This window comes from Elgaria multicarinata, chromosome 7, assembly GCF_023053635.1.
Source record: "Elgaria multicarinata webbii isolate HBS135686 ecotype San Diego chromosome 7, rElgMul1.1.pri, whole genome shotgun sequence".
NCBI lineage: Eukaryota > Metazoa > Chordata > Lepidosauria > Squamata > Anguidae > Elgaria > Elgaria multicarinata.
The window spans coordinates 51202572-51221568 of record NC_086177.1 but is presented as its reverse complement, the minus strand read 5'-3'; the positions used below and the strand labels follow the sequence as shown (position 1 = coordinate 51221568).

Sequence of the window (18997 nt, the reverse complement as noted above, 5' to 3'; positions counted from 1 at the left end):
ATCAAGGCTCCTAGAAAAGACACATATCCTTTTAAGAAAAAACAACTCCTGACCCTGTTTTTCTTCTCTTCCAAAAGTTAGCAACCTCTGCACAGTTGCCTGAGAACAAGCAATATTTATTGCAAGGGCTTAGACCTAAATAAATATGCATAGGATTGCACTGTGACTTCAAACTTGTGCATTAGCTTTTTGCCTACAGTTGTTTAGTGCAGGAAAAAGGTGGACTGACTGGAAGTACAATAAAGTGAAGGAAGACAAATGATTCATTTTAATTCTTCAGACATCAAATGACTTTAGTACAGCACTCCTTAAAACCTCATCCTAACCTTTGGAAAAAGTCATATTCCCACTGATTGAAAGAAGAAATGCTTCAAGGCATGATGACCCGGCTTTCTACTTCTATGTATATATTTTATAGGAGGGACTCACAATGGGTTCTACTCATTGTAATAGCATATAATCTTGTTAATCTGCTAAATAAAGGACTGAAGGCATCAATAAAACTTCTAGAAGAGCTTTTATTATTAATGCATAAACTGCATGTCAGTATTACATAACAGGAAAACAAGCAGAAAATTTCTATTGCTTTTTTATTTACAAATGGCTACCCCGGTGCATTAGAAGCCATACAAAAGACATGCACAGTGACATCACATAGGACGGGATAAAGAACTTTTATTTTGTGCTTTCTTTAAAAACAACACTGTTACAGCTTTTCTTGAACCCTGCAAATATACACAATTAAGAAAACCTTGAGATGTAGCATGTCCTACTGAGACAGATTCCCTTTCTAATATGCAGTTACACAGTAATACAAGTAACTATAATGAGATGGGTTGGCATAAAGTGCTGTGTGTAAATGAGCAGGAATTCTTTTCTGAACTTTACTAAGTCCACTTGACAAGGCATTAACTTATGACTGTAAAGAAAGTTATAAAATATGTTCAATTTTTTTAAAATCATGGACTAAAAACCAAACTCCCCTAGAGTTTCCCATTGGGTAGCTTTAAGCTGTTTATTTAATTTAGTTCTGAAAGTATACTATGCTGTAGTATATACTACCCTGGGATATAGGACTGGTGTAGTCATGGCCATTGTAAGTGAATATAGTGAAGGGTGCAATTGCATGCACATTTAGACAAATTCCTACAACTCCCAGTATTCCTCAACTAGCCATGCTGGGAGTTGTAGGACTCTATTCTGTCTAAAGATGCATACGATGGCACCCTAAGTGTACTATCCAATTTATATTATAGAAACATGCAACTTAAACAGTTTATTGTCAGGTATGTTCCTCTTTAGTATCACCATCAGATTTAGTCACATTATTTGCTATTTTGACTGTATGATTTCATATTTGATCATTTCCAGTTTTGTAACACCAGAAATCAAATAAAACAATATAGCTGGTGTTTTCAAAAATCAATGTGGCGTGTGATTGTGGAAGTTGTTCTTTAATATTCCCTCTCTCAAACCACTTAGGTGGGAACTAGCTGCAGTTTGGGGTGGGTCTCAGCACATACAAGTGTGAGTGATCTTGTGAAACAAAATGAGAAAAACAAAACATTTCCTAAGAAAATAACAAAGTGCAAATTAAGTAGTTTGGAGTTCTGTAGTTGCTGTAGTTTATATGATCAACTTTAGTATGTGGTTTGAACAAATTTTCTAACAATATTGAACCTTCAAAATTCTGAAAACCAAGTGTTTAAATGTGGGCTAACAAGTTACTTTTCAGAAGTAAATCTTGAAAACATAAGTACATGCAAGAGTATTAATGATTTACTCTCATACAGCCAAATGTTAAGGGTGGCATGTATTGTGCCCATGTGCTGGCACAACAGGGCTTTCATGCTTGTGCAAAACCCCATTGTGCAAGTGGTAACTCCCCACGAGTGCAACAGAACCAGTGGAAGCAGAGTGGCCTTGTTGAATATAATCCTAAACACATTTACTAGGGAGTAAAAACAGAAGAACAAACATGTATAGGACTGGGCTGCACATCTTGTATTTTTAGTCTTTTTAATGATCATGTAAGGCCCACTAGGAACTGCTTCTCTATAGTTAGCAATGTGGTTGATAAGTTGTGATATGGTTTGCTCGAAACCTTAGTTTTGGCTCCCAATTCTGTTGTCAATTGTTAAGAGGGAGAGAGTAACAGCTTGTAGTTTATCAAGAAGATAAGACTTGTGATAAATTGCAAAAACAAGTTTAGAAATTGGGGGAGGGGGATGGATGTCCTACAATTCAAATATTTGTGCAAATAGAATTCAAATATTGTGCTAACCAAGTATCTAGATGTAGTACAATCTTTTGCCTAATCCCTATGCAATGTCACTGTTTCACAAACAAGCTTTCAATCACAGATGAAGATGTTCCCGTAATGCATGACAATGCCAATCATGAGACATTAAATTGGAGCTGGGTTTGAATCATATCACATGCAGGTGATAAGTAACCACAGGGGAAGAATTTATGAACAGGGACAGGCAGAAAAAAGGGGTGGGGAGAATGTTAAGTTTGAATTGGTATTTTCTTCTTCTTTATAGCCCTTTCTACCAGTAGGAATCCATTTAACTCCATTAATTCTGACAGCATATATACTATGAATTCAATTCAATGAACGTAGAGTAGTTATTGCAGGAACTGTAAGAATTCAGCACAACTGAATCCTTACTGATATGTATTTAGAAAGGCAGTAAAATTAGCTACTCACTTTCAAGCTTGAAGGATGGAAACATATTTGGTAAATAAATGTTTCTTAATTTCAAATTGGTAATCTGCCTACATACTGACTTCAGTGCTTCTTTCAATGAAGAAGAAAAGCCTGTTTTATTGCTATTCCACCAATTGCTATTTCTGTTGACATATTTTGTTCCTTTCATGCAGCCAATTACTAAATTTTTTAATTCATTCAATTTCATGAACAAACCAAAAGGAGTAACTAACCATTTGAACATAGGGAAAACGAAGTATATCCTTAAGCTATCGTAATAATAGAATTTTAATAAATTGTTAACACAGACAAAAGCTATGACAGAAAGGCATTTTTATTTCCCCAGATATTTTATATTTAAATAGATGACTTCCACAAAAACAAAGCAACGTTGTCACTAGGGGTGCATTAAAAACTAACTTTCTGCACATCAAGCCATAGGAAAGGCAGACCTGAGCTCGCTTGAAATTTCCCATAGAAAAAAAAATCATGTACAAAAAGCACAAACATTGCACTGGATGCAGGCCTTCTATAGCACACTTTGGATTTTTTCTTGGTTTCTTAATAGTTAGAAAAATAAAAGTTTTTAAATTGCCATGGTGACCAGTTTACTGTGCCAGATATCCTTTATCCCCTTTAAAAACTCAAACATGGCTATGAATTGTGAATTTCCATATTTTAAACTTACGATAATTGACAAATACATAACTGTCAGGCTTTCTTTTTTTATTATAATTTATTTTCTAGTCTTCACAAGAAGGTTGATACCCACTTTACACAGAGTGGAAGCTTTCCAAACTTAACATATATTACACATATTTACAAGTTGTTCTGACAGTGACATATGAACATGTTTAAACTGTAAGGAGGGCACCAAAAGGCTTCACACCAAGGGCACCTTTTTGAGGTATGGAGAGACACAGATCATATTATTATTACTTGGAACATATTCAGAATATTAATGGCAAGGTGATAGCAACATTATGACACTTAACACAAGAACCAAGTAATCAAGGCTCCAAAATCAAGAAAACTAGCAACATAGCAGAACTGACTGAATTGTCCTTTCCCAAACTGAATGGTGATATATGTCCTCTTCTTCAGAAAGATGAGAGGATTAACCATGGGGAAAATAAAGAGAAAATGAAAGGGCACCTGGAAAATGTCATTAGAAAAGGATGACTGAAGAATATCAGATTTGGTAGGGGAAATTTCTAGTACAATATTGGCCCCGTTCATACATAGCACTAAGCCATGGTGTGATTTGTTGAAATCTGGCTTGTCAATGTCTCCGAACCCATCCCTGCAACAAACCATGGTTTGTTAACCAGTTACAAACCACAAGCAGATGGCATGGTTTGTTAAAAGCCATATTTGTTGGCCAGTGAAGTCTGGCTTGTTTAAACCATGGCTTGTCATATCTGAACCCAGAACTTGGCTTATCCCTGGCTTATTTGCACTGTTGTCCTCCCTGAAACAGAGGTCCCCAGCAAGAATAGCCTGAAAATGAAACTGCTCTGAAGTCTGGGAGAAACAAGCTGCAGTTTGCTCATCTGCAAATTCAGCCATAACATTATTTGTGCTTATAGGTGGTAGGTCCTGGTGGAAGAGAGTGAAAGAGGGAATTGTCTGCCTGGATGGAAGGCTTTCTCCAGCCAGGTAGGTAGCTTTCACTAATATCTCTAGCATTCACGGTGGTTTATAACTGCTCCCATTACATCAGAAACTCCTCATCCCAGAATTTCAGGGATGTTTTCCATGAAAAAATTCCACTCCGCTCCCTATATTCTCCTTGGACCCATAGAAGCACAAAAATAAATGTTTACAATATTCATAAAGATTATTTAATAACATATGGGGAAAAGAATCCTAGTCTAGCTTTGAAATGCCCTTTGATTATTTCTCTAGAAAATTACCTATATCTCTATTTACAGTTTGGCTTGAGCCCTTGTTACAAAGGATCCAGCCCGCAGAACTAAAGGAGCGTGGCTACATGGAAGGAGAACAGACAACATAGAAAGCCTGTAAGGGTGAGTAGTTTCTGGCTAATGCCTCACCCTATTGCACAGAAATAAGAAGAACAGTTGCTGACGTGTTTGTGGGCTATAAGATGACCTCTTGCTTTCACACCAGAGTTGTGTGCAGAATTTGTAAGTGAAATGTACAAAACAATTTAAGGTACAGGAGATTTCAGTCCACTATTTTCAATTTTGTTCAATGTAAAAAAGAGACTGCAGCCCAACTTTTATATTACTTCTTGATATGATAAAATAATCATAAGGTAATTTTATCAGGACAATTCACAAACTGTTTATCATGTCATGGCAAACCCTTTAAATTGAGAGTTTGTTGCACCATGGCCTATGTGAGAGGCCAATAGATCAAATATTCACCAGGCAAATTTAACATGGTAAAAGACGTGATTTTGCCACATAAAAACAACAGAAAAATTAGGACAAAGTAATTTCAGTTGTGTTCCTTGAGCCATTAATATATCAACAATAAAATACCATAGGAGTCAGTATAGGATTGAACCATAACTGCATTAGAATCAGTTGGGAGTTCAACAACAGCAACAGTCCTCCGAAGGCTACGTCTACACTAAAACATCTAAACTGGTTTTATTTTGATGGAATATTTATGGTTTCCCCATGGAACTGCAAATCTTGTTTGGGTGCTGAGACATCTCTATTAGTCTCTTGTTTTCAATCAGTTTCCAAGTACCAAAAGAGTTTCAATAAAGAGAAATTTAGGGTTGTAGTGCAGATAGGTACCACAGTCTTCAATCCAATGACACAGAGTAGTCTCACTTGTGGTTGAACCCCTCAAGAGTTACTGGACTGAAGACTGCATCCAAAGACTCCAAATATTTGTGCTATCATATCTACTTAAACATTTATATGTTAGAGCAGCAAATCTTAAAATCAGATTAATGGTCTTAAAGTACTAATTCTTGGACACTAATGTTTTGTTTAAAATATGTAGATTAGTTTCTCAACAATATTTTCATTAAATGTATGTGATTAGACACTGTATTTAAGCAGATTCTGCCTATATTGGAAATGAGCTGAGATGTCACTCATCAGCCTACAATATGAAAATGAAAATACAAAGATATTAAACTTTCCTATCACATACTCTATTCTGATATTAAATATGGGCCTAGCCATTAGAAACTTGGAAGGGTTATTGTTCCAGATGGTTTGCAAATATTTATAACTGGGCTGTTATAAATACAAAAATAACCCACTCAATAATCTACACTAAGCTCCAGTTTTGTTTAAATTTAAAAATCTGAATATAAAAGAGTGCAAAAAATGTGATGTTTGGTAATATTATTGGAATTTCAAAACAGCTAGACAGTGTTTCTCCAAACCTTTTTTAAAAAGAAAACAAAAAACCTCTCAATCTGAGACAATACTGTCTCAAATTTTTCCAGGGTATAAAATTTCTTTACAGCCAAGATACAAACCCCTGTAAAAATGGGGTTTATAATAGATATGCTCAGACTCTTAGTTATAGCAGTACTTACGTATTCCACTATAATACAAATATACATATTGTTTATTTTCTCAGGATTGTCACCCAGAGAATGTTCTTTATTTTACAAAAACTCACTAATATTAAAAGATTATACTTATTTGCATCCTCCCCATAAAGAGTATGACTTTGCTTATTTCTAAAAGCTACAACTAACAACTACATCAACTAACATTCAGAACATTCAAGATGGGGAAGAAATTACTACTACTTCAACAGAACACATCAATCATTATACTAAAACAGCAGCAGCTGAGGGGAAATAGTTATTCGTTCAGGCATCCAGCTTATTCAGTGTTTTATACTAAAATTCAGGCAGTATAAAATCTCTAGCTTGGATTGATAACTATTCTAAGCACATCAGCAAATCCTTTTGAACTTTGTGCTATACTATAAGGCATTAAGAGCCATGGCCTCCATCTATTTTCTGTACAACATGGGCATGTGTACCTCAAACACTGAAATATAGATGATATTAGTTGGTGGTAAATTCTAATGGGGTTTAATGATTACAACTGTACTAAGACTATTACCATATAACGCTCTTCCTGAAAATGATCAAGGAATGAATATCAAAACAAAATTCAAATAAAGGCTTTCTTTGTATGCTGCACACATATAAAAAGGCAACAGTTTCTAACTGTTGTTTTCTTCAAGTGCAAACAAGTTTATTGGCTGAACTGCTGCAATGCCCGATTTCTGACTCATTTTTTTTGTAAATTATATGGAGTGGCAAAACTAGTGACATAATGCAAATGTAAGCTGTCAAGTAGAACAGAGGAAAGAAAGACATTCTGGTTTCATCGAGTTCTCTCAGGACCTCATGAAGACAAAACAAAGAGAAAGGCACATGTCTCAGATCTCATTGATAGTCCTCTCAGAAGGACAGTACTCTGAGGTGCCTGGGGATGCCATGTAGAAGGACTGGGTTTTTCTTTTTAATCTGGCTCGTTTGTTAGCCAGGGAGAGGCTGCGACGGCTTGAATTAATGATTTCTGAAATGAACTTTTTGCAGTCCACACACACCTCCATGGTGCTCCAGTCCTCCATTAGCTCTTTTGGAAATAGTGATTCTTCATCTGATTTATCGACAGACTTTGACTTTGAGGACAACCTGAAAACAATTGTACAATTCTGTTCATATTAGTGTCATATTTTTTTCAATTATACTAAAGAGGTGTGAACTCTGCCTACCCCAAACCAACATTTTATCTCTCAAGTCAATCCAGTTACACCTGGTTCACACGTAACAACAACCCATGGGTTATTTAAACCATGGGTTGTCGGGGCTGCACAGGAGTGAGCGAGCGTACTGCCTCCTGCCTGCTTGCCACTTTCAGTTTGCATCTGCTTTCAGCAACAAATGTGGATTATTTGATCCAATCTGCGAACCTGGAACTCTGAGTTGTTGAGGAACAAACAAGCAAGAGTTTGAACCAATGGTTTGTTGTTGTCCTGCAACAACCCAGATTTCTGGGTTTGCACGTCACATCAAACAACCCAGTAGGGTGTTCCTGGTTGTTGCTGTAAATGAATGCAAAGCAGAAGCAGTGAGGGTGCAAGACACCCATTCACTCACTCACTCTGGCACAGCCCTGCCAATTCATGGGTTGTTTAATGAATTAGTGTTACATGTGAATCAGGTCAAAGAGTAAAGAGAAAGAGAAGAAACAGAGACCAGGTTTGCACTATCCCGTTTGCACAATGGTCTGGATGATTTACAAACCACCATGAAACACATGGCTTATTCTAGGGGTCCAGCACGGTTTGTAAGCCACTGGCTCTTGCCGGTTTCAGACATCACAACAATCCATGCCTGGCAAGGGTAATTATGCTAATTAGGCAGTTCACAACCAGCATACGTGGGGAGGGAAAATAAGCCATGTGGCTTATATTCTTTCCATGATTGTGCAAACCAGGGTTAGGGTTTTTTGTAGTCAAAAGTCATTAAAAAAAAACTGTTCTGTTATTCGGTTAGCATTTGTGGAGGCATTATGATCTTAGAAAAATGACTTGTACAAGCAATATAGAGCAACTGGACTGGTGGAAGCAGACTGCCCTGCCCCTCCAACCCTCTGAAAATCCTACACAGGGGATTGAGGAATCCTGCTGAATTGGGTGAGCTGTGGTGCAGGAGGATCCACAAAAATTGGTGGAGTGGAGGCCTTCCATCCATAGAAGAAGGATCCTAGATCCAACCCTAGCTTAAATCAATTTTTTTTTCCATTTTAGATCTATAATTGGAATAGCAAACAGAAGTTTGGAAAGTGAATCATATCTGTTTCTCCAACACATGATGGGTTTATTCAGACAACATGGTAAGCCATGGTTACGCCACTAACCCTTTTTCAGGAAATGGTTAGTGAGCATGTTTAAACTGTGTTTATGTAGCTACTATGTTTAGGAATGGTACACACGACACGCTAAGGCATGGTTCACATGTCACAATAAGCCAGTGCTTAACTACCGTGGCTTAGCTTGTCGTCTGAACAGGGTCACTGAAACAATTTTACAGAAAAACAACTCTTTTGTAAAACCCCATCTATAAAGTATAATTTATAATTTAATTCAGTTCCAAACAAGTAAGGTTAGTTTCTTGCAGCAAAAGCCTAAAAAGTTCTTTGGCACTTCATAGACTAACAAATTTATTATGGCATGAACTTTTCACAGGAAAAAAAAATTAGTCCAGTTAATTAAAGTATTTCTCTCAACCTACTTCAGACTGGAAAAATGCTAGATTATTTAGCAGATGAAAATCTTGGATGTAACTGTATGGTTTCATAGGTAATCCAATTTATCCAACCTCTTCAAATACACAGGCCAGGATCCAAGGAGGCCCATATGGGGACTAAGGCTTTCCATGTACTAAAGGTTTTTCGTTTTTGCCGATTTTTCCTTCCAGCACCAAGCTCACATATTTCATGAAATGCCACTTCCATGAGCCCCCCACCTTGTCAAGGAGTGCTGGGGCTGTCATTGAAAAGGGGAGGCTGAAATCCTTCTGTAGATTGCATATGGCCCTTTGATACATGCCTGGACATTTGTTGAAATGGTTATACATTGCTAAAATACACTTGTAAACATGTAATAAATTGTGGAAGACAATCCTGGTAGACAAATAGCTACTCTGATCTTAATCAGAAGCATCACTTACCTTGGCAAGCCCCTCAATGACCGGTGATGGCTAGTGGAAGGTTTATCTGGCCTCATAAAACTCTCTCCTTTCTGTAAAGCAGAAGGTCCCAGAGAAAAGATGGGAAGAGTGGAATATGGTTTTGATGGTAGGCGCATCTGTCACAAGCACAAGAAGACAACAATGATATATAATATGCCATCACCTGAGTTTTTGTAACAACTTAGTCTAGCATTTCTCCAAGAGTATTAACCCAAAGCAAGTGAATTGTAGATATAGCAAAGTACTATAGCTATATGGCCTCCACTCATTTGCAACGGAGACTTCTATAGGAATATCATAAAAAGAAATACTGCAAATGTTAGCAGAATAGTAAAATGAACACATATATACTGTTGTCTATATATGACAACTATTGGATTCAAAGGAGGGAATATTATAAACAGGTTTTGGTGGAATTGTTTCAGTTTAATTTTGTATTTCATTTTTAATTTCAGGTGTTTTTTTGGATTTTGTAGTTTTGGGGTGGAGGTAGTGAAGGAGTCATGCCTGGTGGATTACAGCATGGACTTTAAGAAGGGAAAGGGTTTATTGGTTTCTTACCTTTTTACAACACTGTGAGCATACAGGCCTGTATAGGAGAAAGGAAATAATGGCTTACCCATCTGAAAGTAGTATTACTGTGCGTCTCTCTTTAAAAGCTGTATTGCATTTTTCTCATTAAAATGTTTTAAGAGCTAGACCTACATACTATTTTTAATTTAACTAGCTATTTCGCCTTTAAGTTAAACACCCCAAACTCAGGAGGAGGCCAGAAAAAGGATTGAGATTAGGGAGGGGATCCAAAGGGTCTTGTGCACATCACTTGGATCTTGCTTGACTTCCTGTTCCAAATGCAACTTTTGTGCTGCAATAAAGTGTATTCCTGAGTTTTGCCTAATGTTTGGGCATGGCTTGGAAGGAAGGATGGCCCCACTGAGAAGCCATGGTGGGCAGGCTTCCATAAGCAGTCCTACAGATCTTGGCCAATATCTGGAAATCAGAAACTGAAGTGGAATGAATGAAAATTGGCTGCATTTCCATTCTCCTAATAAGAGGAAAAATAATAACAGGCCCAAGAGTTCCATTCTACAGCAGCAGTCTCTTTTATTTAATGTAAGTGCAGATTGCAGATTTTAAACTGAATTTACGAGAAACTCACAGAAACATCCAGCTTGGTTCCAATACGGCAATCAGTATACTATTTATGGTTGGTTTTTTTTCATTCTTAAAGCACTTATCATGCAAACAGTTTCTATTAGTGTGTAGGCCCAGGGGAAAAATAGTTAATCCATTTTCTATTCTTAGAGTGATTCTGAGAAACTTGAGTCACCATAGAATTCAAGCTTTGTTCTTTCTCAACATCTACTGTTTTATTCTAACTAGCATTTATGTCAAATGCCATTATGAACATCATCAGCTGGGGAAAAAGTCCTAGTCCTCAAGGCTAGAAAAGTGCAAAAACATGACCTGTTCAAGTTCTCTTTAACTTACAAACACCACCACTTTTCCTCCTTCAGTTATATAACCAAACGTGAAAATATTTTTTAAAAAGTCAGTGCTCTATCCGGGACTCTGTTGCTACAGACAAAAGTTTACCTTTTACAAAACTGACAGGTATACGACCAGGTGAAGAAAGAAAACCTTCTTGTTCGGCAACAAAAACAGAGCTACAAAAATTAAGAAGAGAACACAGCATTAGGAGATCTTTGTGAAAACCAAATTATATGTCCATATAGGAACCTCAATAAAGATAAACTGTCTGAATTGGAGATTGAATCACCCTTCTAACTGATTTAATCAGTGCAATCAAATATGTTAAATGGGGAAGTTTCCCCACTCTTCATGTGTAAAATGTTTCTGCAATCTTTTGCTAACTCAAGTGTTTTCATCTAGCTCAAGTAATCTGACTGCATTGTTCTAAAAGCATGCTTACTCAGACGTTCAATGGGTTGGACCAATGTTGTACCTAGTAGAGTTCTGCTGGTGCTGGAAGGAAGAGACAGGGTGGCGGATTCTGCCAATCATACCTTCCCTCTGCAATCCCCTGTGCCTTTTAAAAAGCTGTTCCAGGGAGACCTTATAGAACTGGGAGGTGGTGCTAGGGGGCTGCAGGGGGAAGGGGCAAAAATAACCACTCTGCTCCCTTTTCCCAGCAGAACGCCTCTATTGGATCCCAGTTTCCTACATGAATGGAAGAAACTCTTCCACTTGGGGAGCAGCAAATCTGAATCCAACTGAATAAGTCTTTCACACTCGTGCGTAGGCTTGCACCCTGAAGCATTTTCATCATTCCAAACAGAGTTAAATTACATGCAACACTCCTTTAAGAGCAAAGTCTACCTTTGTGAAACTTTTAACAACCTGATTGTGTATACAAAAAATGGTTTAAGGATGGGAACAAGGTAACTAATTAATTTAGGGTGCAACGCTATGCATATAGGACTTTTTTGGACAGAAAAAAGTCCTATAGCTCCCAGCTAGCTGGGGAATTCTGGCATTTTGGGACTTTTTTCTGTCTAAACATGTATAGCATTGTTCAGGTACCACAGGATACTGGGGATTCCTCCGTCAGAGATGGTGCTCCAACCTCGGAAGGAGGGGGGCTAGGATACCGCAAGCAAGGGAAGTGTCCTCAGAGAGGGGGAAATGGGGTGTTTCTGTGGACAAGGACACCGGAGAGGCCAGGATACAAGCTATCCTGAGCCTCTGCCAGCTCCTTTCCTCCCCCTCAAAGAGCCCTTGCTAGATGGGCTAAATAGTCTGTCTAGTGAAATATGCAGGGCAGGAGGACAGGGAGGTGAAGATCGCCTGCACTGCTCCTCCCACCCTGCATTGGATGATCAGAAGTCTCTAAGTTTGGGAGCTTCTGATCATCAGGGCATATTCAACATGATTGTACCCTTAATTTATTTAATTAATGAATTTAAGAAACCTATTTTTATGTGCTTTGGGGATATTTTAACTTGCTATTTTAGAACCTTTAGTAACACTTGACTGAGTTTCTTCTCCATACCCACTATCAGTTCTCTGTAAAATCAGTGGAATCAGTCATACCTTTCCCTTCTTGAGGGCAGTATAGACATCTTTATACTGCTGGTACTTCTCTAGCTCGGCCTTCACCAGAACTTGACGGATATGCATTACTTCTTCTACAGTGAGAGCCAGGCATTCCACTGGGTAACAGAACTCCTCCTGAAAGCCAAAATCCTCTATTAATATGCACTTCATAGTATCTCCCAGCCACCAGCTTAGAAAGTCAGCCACCTGGTTAGTAATTTGAAGGGGAAAAGATCGAAAGAGCATTTCCTGATCTATAGGCATCACATGTTTCAACATGGCTCAGAGTGTGGATGTGCAATCAAAAGCAGTCCAATATTCACTAAAAACCTGTTATCTGTTAAGCCAATCACTGTTATGAACATCATGTTGTAATTGTGATTTGATGCAAAAATATGCAAAACAAGGTCACCTGCCTCTGAAAACAGGTGCTCATTTTCACTTAAATTTCCTTGATACTCTGTGATGCCTAGAGCAGCCTGCGAAATGGTTAGTAGCCCAATCCAAAAGAAATCTTTATTCTGTGGTATCATATGTAGGTAACATACAATTCTAAATACCATCACAGAGAGATTTCATTGATCCCCACAGAATGTTAAAACAATGTTAAAACTTCAAACATCTATAAAGTTCAGTTAATAGCAGAAATACTAATCCAGAATTGAAGCTTTGTGTCAGAAACTAGTATTAGGTAGAACTATTTTCTGATACTAAAACTCACCAGCAAGTTAGACCATCAGTAATGCTGGTACCACAGAATAAAAATGCATATTCCCAATTATAATTCAGTTTATTGATTGCATAAATCCAGCTGAAAGACAGAAATCTTTGGAATATTTCACCATATTATACTTTGCAATCTGGCATGTAATTTATGCAACATGGCATGACAGATCGCAAGGCTGAGGTTGAGAGACCATGTCTTGTGCAAGGGCAACCAGCAGTCCATGGTTGAGCTAAGACTTTAATCTAAGTCCCATAGTATTAGGTCTCAGGAAAAATGGAAGAAAATCTCACTGTGAATGCTAGAATAATGCTGTAAATTGCAAATAAACAGCCAAAATTTAGATTAACAGCAAGTTATTTGATTTTAGATAGTTCTAGGATGATTCTGTCTTTTAGCTAGAAAGGAAAAAATCATTTAGGATGAAGACCTGGAAAAAATGACCATGTAGGAGACACCATAGTTTTAAGAACTGAACTGCTGTCTTACCAATCTAGAAATGGAACATGCACAGAAACTTCATCCTGCTTAAGATGCCCACAGAAAGTCTAAAATTGAGTTAAATCTGCCTTTGCAAGCATTAATATGTTTTCCCTCACTGAAGAGGCCTTGTTTTCTGGGAAGCCAAAATTTAATAGAATTTGCTTTGAAGGATACTGTGCTCCAAAGCAAATAGAATACCTTTCCTTACCAATAAGCTTTGTGATGTCTTCCTAGTGCCAGATGAAGAACTTTTTATTTTCGCAGGCTTTTTAGCTTTTAGACCTTTGTTGATTTGTTTTATTTGGATGCTGCTTTTATATAGATGTTATTTGTAGCTTATTTTAATGTATTAGTTACTTTATGGTGTTTAAAATATTTTATTGTAAGCTGTCTAATACAGGATTGGATCCTGAGTTACTCTTCTGTTTGTGGAAATGCATGCAATTCAGTGGAGACTTCGGCTTAATCTACACCAAGCAGGATATTGCACCATGAAAGCGGAATGAAAGCAGTATATAAAAGGCAGAAGCCACACTACTGCTTTATAGCGGTATTGAAGTGCACTGACAACTGTTGGGGATATTTGACAGATACATATATACCACTTTTATACTGCTATATCCTGCTTGATGTGGCTCCTGCCTTTTACATACCGCTTTCATAGTGCAATATCCTGCTTGGTGTAGATCTGGCCTTCCTCTAAAGCATGAGGGTATGGACAGTTTTTAATGCTTTCCTCTTCTTCCTGCAGCCCTTACTACAGGGGATCCCCCAACTCTCTAGAGCAGATTTTCAGGAGGGCTACAGGAGGAAGGAAAAAATCAGCAAAAAGGGCCTCTTCCTATTTCTTCCAGTAAGAGTTGTCCCATCAGTAGAGTTCCACTCACAAGAACTCTGGATCCAAGCCAATGTATTTGAAGGGTGGGGTATAGATCTAAATAAGAAAATGAATAAATATGATGCAGTAGGCCCATTTGTTCAAATTTGTGTCTGCCCCACCTGTAAGTGGTTTAGGACTAAGATATTTGAAGGCCTGCTTCCTCTACATGAAGCTGCCCACCAACTGCTTAAAGCATTAGAGGCCTTGCTGCAACTTTTGCTATCAGAAGACGCATGTTTGCCATGTTCCAGAGCCAAACACTCTGGAACTCTCTCTCAAGAGATTTACTTGGTCTTGTCATTGATTTTTAAAAATTATTATTATTATTTATCACAAAAGGGGTATATGTGTGGGGACACTAAAGCCTCCTCCGCCTGTGGTTTACTCCCATGCAGTTCTGTCCACATTCCCCAAAAACAATTCTTACCAATCTACTGAGATTTTCAACCTTTTCCTTTTAACAACAGACTCCATGGCCACACTCTTTTGACTGCCCCGTTTCAAAAGCAGTTTGCCAAGCAACATAAGGCCGAGAAACTCAAGTTTAAGAAGCAGAAACCAAAGTCTACTTTGACATGCCAAACTAAGTGAAGAGTTATTTTGAACCTGGATATTTTTTGGAAGCAAGCCCTACTGAATTCAATGGGAATTGATATATTATGGAGAATCCAATGTTGTGCTCCACTGATACAACTGACATAGTGCTAGCATAATCAACCTCTAGTGCCAGCCTCTCACACCAGTGCCGGCACTGCTGCTGCTGCACTGCTGAAATTCGCAGCGGTAATAAGTTCAGTGGTTTATAACAAGCTAAATTTGACCTGTTTACCACTATGCAGTGAAGGCAAAACAGCAATTCAGCAGTGCAGCCAGGGTGGATGGGTCAAAAGTGGCCCCTGGGCCCACCAAAGTTGCCCACCCTTGCTCTAGCGCAATGCCCAATAAGTGTATGCTGATGTGATGGGTTTTCCAGGGAAACCCATTGTGCCAGCATATGTGCTAGAGGTAATTTATGTTGTTGTAAATGGAGTGGTAGTCTTGGATAGTACCCTATCATTTTATTACATTTTTTCCTCAGCCTTCACCCAAGGAGCTCAGAGTTCTTTCTCCACCTGTTTTATCATTAGGACAGCCTTATAAAATTGGTAAGGTTAAGAGAGAGTGACTGTCTCAAGATCACCCAGTGAATATCATGGGTAAGTTGAAGGATGATGGGCTGCAGCTCAGTGGTAGAGCACATGCTTTGAATGCAGAAGGTCCTAGAGGTTCAATTCCTGTTATCTCCAGTAAGGCCAGCTAAGCTCTTGCCTGAAACCTGGAGAGCCACTGCCAGTCAGTATCGATAATACTATGGTCCTAATCTGAATCTCCTAGCCTGACACTCTAAACAATTCACCATATTGGCTCAATAATTTCGTCTGTGCAAGCATGCTTAGAATTACAGCCTCAGGGTTAATTCACAATTTAATTTTAATTTTATGAATACACCTAAGATTATTTTTTAAGTGAACACCTACAATATTAATGAGTGAATGAGAAAATCTCATGTTTAGAAATATTTGTATCATACAGTTCTACTCAAGGGTCAGGATAAACTGCTTTTCTGCCATATAATAGCCCTGTTCAGAAGACACTTTAGACCATGGCTTTTACCACAGTGGTTAAGCCCAAAAGTTGGGCCATGTTCAGAAGACACCTTAAACCATGGCTTTAACTTTTGCCTTAGTCACTGGGATTAACACCATGGTTTAAGGTGTCTTCTGAACACAGCCTGGCTTTCTGACTTAACCATCGTCGGTAAAGCTGTGGTTTAAGGTGTCTTCTGAAGGGGGCCAATATGTAGAATAGCCTTAATATTACTCTTCAACTGAGACTTTTAGTCTAATATTACTTACTAAAATTATTCCCTTGGATGTCATTACTGACTGCAACCAATTAAAATACCAATTAATGCATATTTTATGACATTACTTTCCTACATATTACACTGTAATTATGAAAAAGCCTCATTTGTCAAGCTGATAAGTGGAAATGTGAATTATGTGATGTCTTTTTGTTTGTTTCTTGAAGGTATATTATTCTGTAATTGTTTTCCATTAGAGTAGGTAGTGAAGAAATATAATTTTGTTGTGCCATAAAAATTACCTTTCATTAAACATGTGAAACACAAATGAGTAATATTTAATGTTTAAATATTAATATTTTCATGTTTATGAACTTACATAAGGACAACCAAACTGTAATGCAACATTAAACAAGTACAAAAGAGTGCTTTCTAGAATAAAATTTGAGATGCTGAAATGAGATTCCATATTAGCTAAAAAATGTTTTATTGAAACCAAGTCATGGAAGAATTTGACTAAAGTTTATTAAAAGTAACATTTAGCATTACCAATTCTGTACATAATCTATCCAACTGTCATAAGGATTACATGTAACTGAGTAATCAACACCACCTAAGATCTTTTTCAGTTCTCAGATTTAGTGGAATTTAGCAAGCTCAGCAAACAACTACTGAAACTCCATTATTTGCTGGATTTGAAACTATATTAATATTGAAGACAATTTGATATAATCACAAGCAATTATGAGTTTAAAATATCACTGAATCTATTAGAAATGCTTGTATTCCCAGAGCATAACACAATCTGAAGGCCCAGAAGGGAAAAAGATGTTTATTGGGATGTTAATGTCAAAAGGGCCACAAAGTCATTAGTGCTTGAAGGAGGTTATTGTATCATGCAATTCTAAGTATAGTCCTATTCACACATTATTTGTTGAAGCCCAACCCCTGACCTGGCATCTCTTTCTTCCAACATCTGCATGTTAAGCACAGCTATCTGCAAAGGAACCTCATTGCAAAAACAGTTGGTCACATGTGATTGGGACATACATGTAACCAGGGATGGGCAATTTGTGGTCCTCCAAATGTTTTGGCCTACAACTCCCATGATCCCTCACCATTGGCTATGCTGGCTAGGGAGTTATATATTACACATCCAAAGGATTTATGTTTTATGTTTTTACTGAATCACTCTGCATATCTCTATTAATACTGGCCAGATCCAAAGAACCAGGGAATAATTTCCTTGAGTCTAAAGGCATTATTGATTCCCCACTCACCCCCAACGGCAGGCTCCCATTATGCATAGCAAAGTTTTTTGGAAACTGAAATTAGTTTCAAAATTAATCTTTGATATGGCACGGGGATCAGCTATTCTAAGAGATCTTAGATCTTAATGATATAGGGCAGGATATAAATGTTTTAAATAAATAAATAAATAAATAAATATCTTAGGTGACCTTAACCAGTTCTTTGGATCCTGGCCATTTACTTTTTAGTGCAACTTAATTGCAACTTATCACCATGTATTTAAAATAGTTGTTGAAACAGGAAATGTAATCTACCTGTAATGCCTCCTGCACAATACCCATTGAAATTCACGCGTTGCATCAGGGCAACATCATGCTTTTGCACAATTTTAATTAATGTGAAAATTAAGGAGAAATTCCTGTAATTTTTGCCTCTAGACTCTTTTCCCACCACCAACTAGATATATACAAATAACGTTAGTGTACATATTAAACGTGTATGACTATTTTTTCTAAATATTGAACGCATTCAATCTTTATTGAGTATGAGAATTTCAATATAGAATGTGCCATAGGATTTTAGTAAAAACAGAGGCTTAGTGACCAGATTCATGATGGTGCTGCTAGAGATATCTCTGGATCCATACATCTCTGCCCTACATTTCAAGCAAAGTTCCACTGGGAACTTTCTGTAAGTGTAAGTTCCCAGTGGGACGAAAAGGAACTTAGGATAGTGTACCTATCAGCTGTTGTTAGTACATCTTCTTCCATGGCCCCGCTGCACTGAGACAGTGGGATAGGATCCTTGCTGATTCTATTCTACTGTTAGTTTCTACTGCACCAGAGAAAATTTAGCCAGCTGTAGTGTTTTCCTAGTGAGCTGGAGCTTTCAAGCTAATCCTTTAGCACTGCTATCATGGTGTAGTGGCTTAATGAACTGGACTAAAAGTATCTCAGAGGGGTCCTTTACACTTACATGAGCACCCAATTAAAACTAAGATAGGTATAAATGTTATTAAATATCACAAATATCTCTGATAGATTAATAGATGAAGGTCTGGTTAAATAAAACCTTATGGAGGTATCCAATGTTAACACAAAGCTTCTATGACTTGTAGAAGCCCCATTTTCATCTTTGTGCAATAGTCAAACCCAGCACTTTCATTCTACTTGCACGAAGTGTTCTGCAAGCCGTTCCACAAGGTGTTTCACAATTCATTACAGCACCATGTACATTGATGGTGCTATATAAATAAATAATAATAATAATAATAATCATTAGGCTAGGTGTTGCTTGCACTAGTTGTGAGAGTTTTACTAGAGGTTGTACAA

The 18997-nt window shown here is 37.6% G+C and overlaps 2 protein-coding genes across 4 annotated transcripts in view; one reads left to right on the top strand and one right to left on the bottom strand.

Annotated features, from left to right (window-relative positions):
- The window catches only part of IMPA2 (inositol monophosphatase 2), a 288143-nt gene that overhangs the window by 127615 nt on the left and 141531 nt on the right, over positions 1-18997 (top strand). The gene's annotated exons all lie outside the window — the stretch shown is intronic.
- Positions 6800-18997, bottom strand: part of SPIRE1 (spire type actin nucleation factor 1) — a 107121-nt gene continuing 94923 nt past the window's right edge. For all 3 annotated transcript variants that reach the window (XM_063130522.1, XM_063130523.1, XM_063130521.1), the window contains 5 exons: positions 12483-12620; positions 11025-11095; positions 9990-10017; positions 9408-9544; positions 6800-7367 (listed from right to left, as the gene is read on the bottom strand). In XM_063130522.1, the coding sequence (XP_062986592.1) occupies positions 7109-7367; positions 9408-9544; positions 9990-10017; positions 11025-11095; positions 12483-12620 (633 nt within the window). In that variant the 3' untranslated portion in view covers positions 6800-7108. The remainder of the gene's footprint in view (positions 7368-9407; positions 9545-9989; positions 10018-11024; positions 11096-12482; positions 12621-18997) is intronic.